The sequence below is a fragment of the Augochlora pura genome, chromosome 4 (assembly GCF_028453695.1).
Source record: "Augochlora pura isolate Apur16 chromosome 4, APUR_v2.2.1, whole genome shotgun sequence".
Lineage (NCBI taxonomy): Eukaryota > Metazoa > Arthropoda > Insecta > Hymenoptera > Halictidae > Augochlora > Augochlora pura.
Genome location: NC_135775.1, coordinates 10,611,027 through 10,621,733, shown reverse-complemented (window position 1 = coordinate 10,621,733; position 10,707 = coordinate 10,611,027). Strand labels below are relative to the sequence as shown.

General features: G+C 28.5%; 3 protein-coding genes across 5 annotated transcripts; 2 read left to right on the top strand and 1 right to left on the bottom strand.

Annotated features, from left to right (window-relative positions):
• Nucleotides 1-1,047, top strand: LOC144468786 (mitochondrial import inner membrane translocase subunit TIM14). Its single transcript, XM_078178496.1, has 3 exons — nt 1-160; nt 569-694; nt 765-1,047. The coding sequence occupies exons 1-3, from the start codon at nt 158-160 to the stop codon at nt 975-977; spliced, it is 342 nt and encodes a 113-aa protein (XP_078034622.1). The 5' UTR covers nt 1-157; the 3' UTR covers nt 978-1,047.
• On the bottom strand, nt 1,007-3,864 carry LOC144468785 (growth hormone-regulated TBC protein 1-A). 3 transcript variants are annotated; one of them, XM_078178493.1, is made up of 7 exons: nt 3,377-3,861; nt 2,802-3,003; nt 2,504-2,734; nt 2,227-2,387; nt 2,041-2,149; nt 1,666-1,851; nt 1,007-1,583 (listed from the first exon to the last, which is right to left on the bottom strand). In XM_078178493.1, exons 1-7 carry the CDS (start codon nt 3,499-3,501, stop codon nt 1,464-1,466), a joined length of 1,134 nt encoding a protein of 377 aa, XP_078034619.1. In that variant the 5' UTR covers nt 3,502-3,861; the 3' UTR covers nt 1,007-1,463. The 3 variants fall into 3 exon arrangements, with proteins under 3 accessions (XP_078034619.1, XP_078034620.1, XP_078034621.1); XM_078178494.1 differs by lacking the exon at nt 3,377-3,861 and adding an exon at nt 3,235-3,341; XM_078178495.1 differs by lacking the exon at nt 1,007-1,583 and having other exon boundaries at nt 1,733-1,883; nt 3,377-3,864.
• A 765-nt stretch (nt 3,865-4,629) lies between these two features.
• Nucleotides 4,630-9,583, top strand: Eif2a (eukaryotic translation initiation factor 2A). Its single transcript, XM_078178492.1, has 12 exons — nt 4,630-4,737; nt 5,242-5,505; nt 5,637-5,736; nt 5,964-6,139; nt 6,901-6,989; nt 7,057-7,207; nt 7,290-7,460; nt 7,556-7,730; nt 7,810-7,973; nt 8,060-8,152; nt 8,244-8,413; nt 8,481-9,583. Exons 1-12 carry the CDS (start codon nt 4,710-4,712, stop codon nt 8,604-8,606), a joined length of 1,707 nt encoding a protein of 568 aa, XP_078034618.1. The 5' UTR covers nt 4,630-4,709; the 3' UTR covers nt 8,607-9,583.
• Nucleotides 9,584-10,707: the final 1,124 nt, after the last annotated feature.

Here is a 10,707-nt window from a genome sequence, read left to right as displayed (position 1 = left end):
TGAAATAATTAGCGCTGCTGTAGTTTTAGCTATTTTCGAAGAACAGTCGCAGAGAAGCTCTTTCATTAATTCACTCAATGGCCTAACAAAATTAGTTCGTCTGCTGCGTCAAAATATTTGCGTTTAACTTCTATCCTGTTTTGACAATTCTAGTGGAATGGTAAGAATACGTTGAAAATTCTATTTGTAATACTGATATTTAAATTACAATTGTTCTAGGATATTTAGTAATTCACTCTTAATAATTGCAATCATTTTGTTCAATGTTTTTTATTTAGAAATACATATATAAAGTGGTTATGATACATGTGGTCGTATATTACATCGTTGTTTCATCATGGTTATTATGATATTATTTTTTTAAATAGTTTATTTATCAAATTATGTTCTCCGGAATCACATTGCGACATAATCAAAAATAGTTCTTTGATTCGTCTTTTATTATTTATTTATTTTCTAATTTAAGTAGTTAGTAAAATTTTTACCTATCTTTTTCTAGATAGATGCATTAAGTAATCATGTTTATGCCTATAATACTTCTTTCTAGTCTTTAATATTAATTTTTTAGGCCAGTTCACTTGTTGCAGCAGGCATTGGCCTTGCTGTGGTAGGTTTTACTGGGCGTTATGTTTTGAAGAGGATGCCAGCATGGTCCCAAAGAATGTCAGAAGCTGCTAAATCATTAGATGCTCAGGTAAATTATTTCAAACAAGAAGAGATTTTTATCCTTATTGCAAATATTGTAACTAAATATTGGTTCCCAGAAATTAACAAATAGTAAATACTACAAAGGAGGATTTGAAAATAAAATGACTCGTCGAGAAGCTGGTTTAATATTAGGTGTGTCTCCTACTGCAAACAAAGTAAAAGTAAAGGAGCATTTTAAAAAAGTTATGTCTGTAAATCATCCCGATAGAGGTGGATCACCTTATATAGCTGCAAAAATTAATGAAGCAAAAGATTTATTAGAAAAATGAAATAGAATAAATCACTTGTATTACATATATATTTGTAAATGTAATTATAATTTTAAAATTTTTAGAACAATTTTTCTGTACATACCTAATTAACACAAATCAATCTTATATCTTAACTTAGAATAAAGACATTTGTATATAGATACATTACTGTGGTGGTTTTAATTTCAATACTGACTAATTGAGCTAAAAATTACAGTACTTAAAATACTTAATACATGATATAAATATAATCAGTACACATATATTACAACTTATGGAATATAAAGTGTAACTAATGCCTATTTCCATATTCTCTCTTTTTAAAAACAATAAATGTATAAAGAATCATATAAATAAAAAATATGAACATCATCGGTATATTGTCTCACCTTCGTGCTAAATTCGTATTTACAGTAACAGTGTAGATGTAATATTATAATACAATCTTACATGACATAATCAGTTTGCAATTACATGAAGACAATATATTGACTAGATTCTTTCTCAAGAGAGCATCTTATTGTCTACTTTACTTTCTTTTTGTTCAATGCGCTCCCGTGAGATTTTTGTTCGTAGTTTTATAAGGGTGCTACCAGGCAGCGATCCAGGTACTTTAAATATGCTCTAAGACAACAAGAATTCATTGATGTTATTACTTATCACATACAAAATTTTAGTCCTTAGATAAGTTTATAATTGTACTTACTTGCATAAATTCGTGACATTTTAAAACAATACTGTCTTTTGTTATTTCTTTAAAACATTCTGCTAATGTCGTAAAATCTTGACACGCAAGTAAGTTGCCTTTGTTCCTTTTTATGAGAGTTAATGCAACACGAAAAATAATTTTACTTCCTTCATAAAACAGACAATCCCATATGCGCAGCGTAGTCTGCCAAGTTGTAAACATTTTATTCAGTACTTCTATAGTTTATGGCAATCCAAACAAGAATTCAATTATTAATATAAAACATTGAACTACAAATGATTTTTTGAACTCTACACATATATTACTCACAACATCTTTAATGAAAATAAAACGTTAAATTCATGATAACTTAAAATGCATGATTAATTTTACCTCAATTGGTAAGACTTCTGCAAACAAACAAATAAACCATTTCGTTGTAACAACTGCCCAAGGTAAGCCTGTATTTGTAACATGCTGATAAATCTCTGGCATTTTTATTCTATAAAAGTATTAGTAATGTATGTATATATATTATGTAATTTATAAACTATCAATAATAATTTTTAAAATCATTACTTGACTAATTCTGCAAGAACATCTATATCTGTAAGCAAACCATCCATAGTTGATGTATAATAATCAGGTAAAATTTTTTCTATTAGAACCTTTAACAGCCAAAAAGCTGTTTCTTCATTTTTTGTAACAAGTAGTAATAATCCTGCAATATAATTTAAACCCTAAAAAGAAAATGTAATAATTTCTGTCTTATTATTACTTTTATAAAATTGGTATTGTTAATGTTAATTTACATAACCACAAATTGTATAAGCATAATCATTTTTAATAAACTTACTTGACAATATCCTACTGTCTTATTTTGATGAGCAAAAGCTAAAAGAATATTGTACAACTGATGCTGTTGATTTTCTGTATTATTGAAAAATATATTATCAGGAAATGTTCTTGGTAAATCAGTTTTTATAATATCTTCTATTTGTTTATTATGTGAAGACTGTAACAGTTTTTCATAGAGATCTGGCGATGCATTTTTCATATCCTCTCCTCCACTGACAGATAGCCATACCTTTAAGTATCAATTTCTTTGATTAGCTAGGTGATAATAAATTATTTTGATTCTCATATATACTTACCAAACCTCTATGTTCACCTGGTATGCCTTTGCGGACATATCTTTTTATTGTAATACTACGTTGCAATGAGTTTCCTTTACCAATAATCTCAGCCCATTTTTTTGCCCTTCTAGCGAGTACTTTAAGGTACTCCGACATAAAATCTTCATAAGTTTCATAGTCAAAATCGTTGGGTCTTTCAAAGCCATACTCGTCAACATTACTACAAAAGAAATTTAAAAATAGTATTTATTAATTTTTTGAAATGACAGTTCTCAAAATATAATCATAGAAAGATTAAAAAGTATGACTGAGAATTATTTCATTTAAGTCACTGTTACTTAATTTTAAAATCTTTATTCAAGTACATATAAAAAAACTTGATCCGGTTTAACTGTCACCTGTCCATTCTTATTAGTAATTAGAAATTATATTTATGAAAACATAACCTCACATGTGTCAGAAGAAAAACAGGAAAATATATGTGTAGAATCTGTGTGAATCACTCGTAACGTTTATGTCTTCTATATGTGATTATAAAACAAGAACAAAATAATTATACGTTTAAAAAATAACTCAGAGTCTTTATTGCTTACCTAAAACATGAACTTGCCATACCCCAGGCAATAGGATGCTGACATATAATTTCTGCCGTATACAGGGTGTTCAATAATCCCTTTTCGATCTTAACCCGGTAAGATACTTTCACCATTGCAATCATAGAATTTGATTTTATATGTAGAAAGTCTCTTTAAAAATAGTTTGGTTTTCTTTTAATTTAGATAGTTTCGTTGTAATTTGGTTTATTTCATTGTAATTGAGGTAGTTTAGTACTGCTTTTATCTTTTCATTGTTATATTTTTAACATTCATTTTATACTATAAACTGTGTCACTACAGTCACGTATGGGAGACTGTTTCAAAAAATATTAGATGCATACAGACAAAATATAAAACGTAATATATACTACACAGAATGGAATTCATCAGGCATAACATTAAGTGTGCGCTAACATACACCGAATGAGCGCTATAACGAACTGGTTACTTCTTGATCCAGATCCAAGCATTCTGACCGGAAAGAGTTAATAATATAATCGTCGATTACAGGAGATCATATTTCTTTTGTACAGCAATGATAACAACAAATCTTTTATTTACATGTTTCTTAATTCTTACGTTCTCCAATTTCAGAAGCAACAAAAATAATTGAAAACTAAGCACTTTCTTATCTTTGAATAAGAATTGTACATGTATATAATTCCACGTAATGCAGTACTATGTATTTTCTCAGTGATAGATAACGCTAAGCCAAAACTATGTGAAACTTCAAATGATGATATGAATATGATTTGAAAACAGATCTATTATCTAAAACATACCACTGAAAATAGATGTTCATTTTCAGAAGAGTTGAATAATCGACTTTTTGTTGAACATTCAAAAACTAATGGATGTTGCCAAATAAGTAGAGTTTGCATGTCCGTTATCATTTTTAACAGAAATTTGTATATCTTTTTTGTCATAGTAATTACGGTAAATAATTTGGTATGCGAATTTTATTATTCAATACGTTCAGTTAATAGAAACTATTTTATTGGCATATTATTGGCAATTATAGATGATATACAGGGTGTTCCAGTTTATTTCTGTTAAACTTTACCAGCATATTTTCCATATAAATAAAAGTAAGTAAGAAGTGTTATATAAGAAGATGTTATATAAAGTATTTTAACAATCTTATTGTTTAATTAAAAACTTAAATAAATATAAAAAATCTAGGAATACATATAGTTATATGCATGCACGATTTCCTACATATGATGTTGGCGACGCATGTGCAAGAAATCCTTTTCGAGGGACAAATTCCTCAATCTGGCAAGAGTGGTCGATACTCGATATTACGGTACCACATGGTAACGGAGGTAAAATGGCGTTACCTGTTCCTTGTGTCGCTGGTAAGCATTTTTCCATTATTTTTCTAGGTAGTCTTCATAATTAAAAACTTGATTTGATATGATATTTCTTGCTTGAATAATATGTGGCCGCATTAAACATCTATTTATAAAACAATACCAAGTTTCATCATATGCGGCAACTGACTGGACAAAAATGTGTCATGTGGCATTTTGTTACTGAAAGATATATTCATGGCAAAATAAATATATAAAATGTTATGAATATGAAAGTGTACGCGCTATTATAATTAAATTCTGTATGTGTATAATTTCGATAGTATTACATTACTTCATGAATAATTTGTAATTATTTTAAATTTGTTTTCTAGTCAAGGTATTTTTCTATTTTTATTTTAGTAATATGTTATTTGTTATAATAGATGGTAAATGTTGTCACTTATATTATTTTTAATTTATAGTAAATAATTATTCTAATAATAATAAGATAATATTGATTTATTATAACATTTATTATGAGATATTAAGATATCACATCTTTTATAGTGAGAGGCTCTAATGGTGTCAGCTTAGGACAAGGTCCACCATCATATGAATCAGTTAAATCATTTCCTAAGGATGACAGTAAAATGTGTAGAGCAATGGTTTTTAGTCCAGAAGGACGATATTTCGCTTGGGTCAATGGAGCCACGACAAAAATTTTGGAATGTAGTTCATGGAAACTTGTTAATGAAATCTCAAGATCCAAGATTTTTTCAATAAAGTTTTCCAGCCAAGGCAACTATTTTATGGCATGGGAACCTGTCAGTGGTATATTATTTATTACTACTTTGCTGTTGTGTTTTTTTTTACTATATTCATAATAATTTTTTTTATATTATATATATAAACATTTTATTATAATAATTTCAAACATAAAGGTGTTAATATTTTGATTATAGTGACACAATCTGATCCTCGACCACAACCTAATGTTCACATATGGAAGACAGAGAATGGAGAAGTAGTGAAAAAATACATACAGAAGAGACAGGCAAATTGGTAATGTAATGTTTACATAATAAATAAGAAAAAAGAAATAATATTTACATAAATATTTATTTTATTTGAAGTATAGTATTTCAATTGTATTCTTAAAAGAATTATAGTTATTGTTAATATATTTTTTTAAGAATATTTTTATCTTTATGTACGTATTAAGTGAATTGGTTTTTAACTCTGTTTTAAGATATTAATATATATTTAAATATACATTCATGCTTATACAGGGAACCTCAGTGGTCAAGTGATGAGAAAATCTGTGGCATATTAATTGGTGCAGATGTTGTTCTGTATGAGGATGGCAATTTTCAAAAAATTGTTAACAGAATAAATACAGCCAAAGTTGCTAGTTTTAGTATTTCACCCATTTGTTCTCCATATTATATGATCTGTTATTTGCCGGGTAATTACATTTTGTTGTACTTATTTAACATTAAGTTATGAATACATTTATGTGATGCCAAGGTACCTATATGTGGAGAGTATATAACTTTTTTCACGATGTTATTAGATATTGTGATAAATTAATGAAACTTAAAATTGACAAAAATACAAGAATGTTTTCCCTGTAAATATAAGCAATGCTTATAATATATCTAGAGTTACTAGATGTACATACTCAATGAAATGTTTAATCAGTAGTTCAAGTGTAGCTGAGATAAAAATTGGCATATTTTATGAAATACTTTTTTATTTCAGTTTCTCTCATTATAAAGCAAATATGCATGGCAAGCATGTAATGCACAGGTGGAATGAAGATTATAAGACAATTATATCTGTAGAACATTTTAATATTGTAAACAAGTACAATCGAATATTGACACATAATGGTATTTTGAGATGTAGACAAGTATGAGTATATAATTGGGATCGCCAGTAATGGGAAATTTCCCTGATTATTGCATGCACTATTTTATGTGTAAGTACATAATTAAAATCATAGGGAATAAATAGAGGTATATAGTAGGTAATTATTACGAAGTATATAAACTTAAAATTATTTTGATACTGTATTGTTACATGATGCAAAAATAATGTAAAAATACTGCTCTCTAAAATAGTACTCTCCACATTAAATACCAAAAGATTAAATTGTACACATCACATTATATTTTAAATATAAGTACTGGACTGGATTTATAATTAATTTGATTTACATCATAGGAATATCTGGTCAACCTGCATATGGAAAATTATTCGAATATCCTAATCTTGATGCTTCACATCCTGTAGCATCCAAAAGTTTCTTTCAGGTATAATTTTGTTTGTATCAATTATTTACAGACTTACTTCCAGAAAATTATACCATTTTCTTCTCAGGCAGATAAACTGAATGTTTATTGGAATTATACTGGAGCACATGCCTTGTTATTGACATCTACAGAAGTTGACAAAACAGGTTCTTCGTACTATGGAAAACAAACATTACATTATCTTAATACAAAGGGTGAAATTGCCATGCTCACATTTAGTTAGTACTTTTTCTATTATCAGTGTGCATTGACATAAATTTATATACTTATAATTGTTGTTCTTGATTATTTTTCATTTAGAAAAAGAACCACCCATACACGCAGTTCAATGGTCTCCAAAAAAAAATGAATTTGTTGTCATACACGGTTTTATGCCAGCTGACACGACATTATTTAACCTTCAGTGTCAACCAATATTCGAGTTTGGTACACTTCATCGAAATAGCATATACTACAGTCCCCGTGGAGATAATATCCTTTTTCATACTACAGTGTTTATTACTACACTTATTTTATTACAGAGTTTCTGTATTTAAGAAATAATTAATTCCTTAACCACTATGCACTTCTTATATTGACTGGGTTTGGTAATCTTCGTGGTCATATCGAGTTATGGGACGTAAATACGAAAAAATTAATTGCTAATGCAGAAGCTCCCGATACAACGCTTCTTCAGTGGTCTCCAGATGGAGAACACTTTATGACTGCAACCACAGCACCGAGACTTCGAATGTGTAATGGGTAAGCTACAGAAAACGTAAAAGAAATTTTTTTGTGAATAATTTCAATTCTCTGATGATTAATATTTATTTATTTGTAGATTTAAAATTTGGCATTATACTGGAACACTGTTATATGAGCGACCATGGAACGAACAGGAGGAATTATGGGAAGTACTTTGGCAAACATTCCCTCCTAATACATTTCCAGAGAAAGCAATAAGTTATAAAGTTGTCGAAGGTATTGCTCCTAGCCAACCTCAAGGTAAAGACAGTGTATAATACTTAATAATAGTATTAAGATGGAAGAATAAGGATAATCATAATATTTTTTTTATAATTTACTTAAAGCCTCAAAACAAGCGTATCGGCCACCTACTATCAGAGGAAAATGTTTACCTTTTGAAACACCTAATTGTCCATTTAAGAAGAAAAAAAAAACTGGTAATAGAATAAACTTTTTACCATAATTTATAAAATGTGAGTATTTTGTGGAATTTATAGAATTATTATATTTTGCTTTTATGAAATAAAGCAAAAAAAAAGACGAAGGGTCAAAAGGAATCAGAAGGGGCTGCATCTACTAGCCCAAGTACAAATGGACAAGTTACTACAAGCACAAACAGTCAGAGTTTAGTCTCTGCAAACGTTCCTCAATGTATCGATGAAGCGGAGAAGAGTAAGAAAATAAAAAAGATTAAAGCGGTAAGAATTTTCACCACACAAAAGTTCAAACGATACAAGCGATTTTTATATTCACTATTTATTATAGAAATTAGATCAAATTACTAAACTGAAGAAGCAGTTAGAGGAAGGAAAACGATTAGAAATCAATCAATTGGACAAGATTCAGAAAGAAGCTGATTTGTTGAATGAAATGGAGAAGCTTGCTTTATGATGAACATTTCAAATCGTATATGTGAACGGTTAAAAAGCTCCGAATATTTCTCCTGAAAAATGGAAAATGATATCGGTCCATCGTTTACAATATCGTACGTACGGAAGTTATGTTTGGCTGAAAATTAAAATTTTCATTCTGCGAAGAGGTAGTGGGAACAAAATAAATTTCAACGGTGGATTGAAACATGTTTCCATATTATCAAGATTGATAGAATTTAAAATTTGATCACAAATTATGTTCGTTTTAGTGATCTTAGACAAAATATAGAAGGTCTGCCAAACCTCTTGCTTAATTAGAGAAAAATAATTTTCTTTTTTTTAAGAAACATTACATTTTTTTTTAAATTTCGAGGTTAATACGTCGATTGACGATTACCAAGCTTCTTTCGTATCATGTAATCTCAAATAAAAATCGTGTATCCACGGTAAAAGTGAATTATTTAATGTAAAATATCTCGTGGTATTTTATTGGATGTGTAGGAGATTATTAAAATTTATAATCGCATGGGTATGTGTGAAATGAAAAAGTAACGTAATTATACAATTTCAATACACAGAAAAATTTGTTCCTGAAGGCGGATGTTATAATTTCACTTATTATATTTGTAAATTATTGTAAATCTTTTTTTGTGTAATAATTTGTATTCACAAAAACTTAGCAGAAATCAATAATAGACATATCATTTTTGTACTTTAATTGGTAAATAACTAAAGTTAGACATTTTGTGCTGATACCTGCAGGAAGATGTTTCGTTTTTGTATACATTTTTATTTCTATACTTTGCATTGTGTTTAGGATTCAAATTTTTATATTTTTCTGCTATCAATCATTATAAGACTGGTCAGACGAAATGGATTACATGGTACAGTTTAATAAATAAATTTAAAAAACTGCCAAAAAAGAAAAAAATAACAATTAAGCGTTGTTTTACAAACAGTGAAACATTTTTAAGCAATAAAGGAAATTTAGCTGTTTGAATTAGTTGATTTTTTAAGCACCACTATTTTAAATAATGTTCAATATTACCCTTACTCGTTATTTTGTTGGGTTGTAACTTTAATTTGCAATTTTTGTTTTTTATTGAGGGTGATCGTTGTCATATTACTAAATATTGTTTTCGTTTTACAAATATTGCTATTAACAAGATCTTTGTTTTCTTGAGAGAACAACAAATTTTACGCATTAAAAGGAAAATATATTCTTTACTTCTATCTTAGTTCTTTTCACGCGCTATTTCAATATTTCCGTTACTATCTTTATTTGAAATTTTGAAATTATATATAATTTTAACATGTACATTATATGATATATGTACAATTAATACCTCAACAAAACCAATTACATCTGAAGAAAAATCACAATTGCCAATGTTGTGTACAGTTATATGAAATTTATGAAAATAAATTACTTAAAAAGAAACAAAATATCAATGACATACAGTTTTTCTTATTAACCCTCGTTATTACTAAATATGTAGCAACTTTTAGAATTATGAACAGACATAATCAAATTACCACTTTATATTTGAAATTCCATTTAAGTAAATACAGTTTGAATAAAAAATCGTATTGATATAAAAAGTTCCACCTTTTTAAATCATATAGTAGTACAAGATTTAAGGCTGTATTAAGGCTTGTACCATTTTTCAATTTAAAATCTTTGTTTCAATTGACAAACTTTTTTTGCAAGCTGTGTATGAACAAGAAGTTGTTATAGTTTTGTTACAACAATATTTATAGTGGCAGTGTTAGAAGGAGAAATAAAGGCGAGGGCGAAATATTGTAATCACGAAAACGGGGTTGAGAAAGAAACGCGCGTATTCTTAAAATTGTACGAAGGATAGATACAGAAACAACGAACAAATAAGTGAAAGAAAATTTATACTGCAAATTTTACAGATGACGGGTGAAGAATAGGAAATAATTCAATAAAAAAAAAGTAATAAACAAATGGTTAATTTAAGAGACAATCAGAATTAAATGGTCAAGGATAGGGGCACGAGAAGCACCGTGAACGTAGTAGTGTCAGTGAGTACAGTGGTCGTTTTCACTCGAGGACGACAGTAGCGCCGTAAGATAGCCGTGTTTACAGATTCGCC

Bases quoted from the DNA above. Each gene is read 5' to 3' on its own strand.
- LOC144468786 (XM_078178496.1), top strand. The intron at 695-764 runs GTAAATTATTTC...ATTGGTTCCCAG, and splicing joins CTAAATCATTAGATGCTCAG to AAATTAACAAATAGTAAATA.
- LOC144468785 (XM_078178493.1), bottom strand. From the start codon at position 3,501: ATGATTGCAATGGTGAAAGTATCTTACCGGGTTAAGATCGAAAAGGGA. The intron at 3,004-3,376 runs GTAAGCAATAAA...TTTCTTTTGTAG, and splicing joins ATGGCAAGTTCATGTTTTAG to TAATGTTGACGAGTATGGCT. The intron at 2,150-2,226 runs GTAATGATTTTA...ATACTTTTATAG, and splicing joins GTTCTTGCAGAATTAGTCAA to AATAAAAATGCCAGAGATTT.
- Eif2a (XM_078178492.1), top strand. From the start codon at position 4,710: ATGGCGTTACCTGTTCCTTGTGTCGCTG. The intron at 7,731-7,809 runs GTAAGCTACAGA...ATTTATTTGTAG, and splicing joins AGACTTCGAATGTGTAATGG to ATTTAAAATTTGGCATTATA. The intron at 7,974-8,059 runs GTAAAGACAGTG...ATTTACTTAAAG, and splicing joins TGCTCCTAGCCAACCTCAAG to CCTCAAAACAAGCGTATCGG.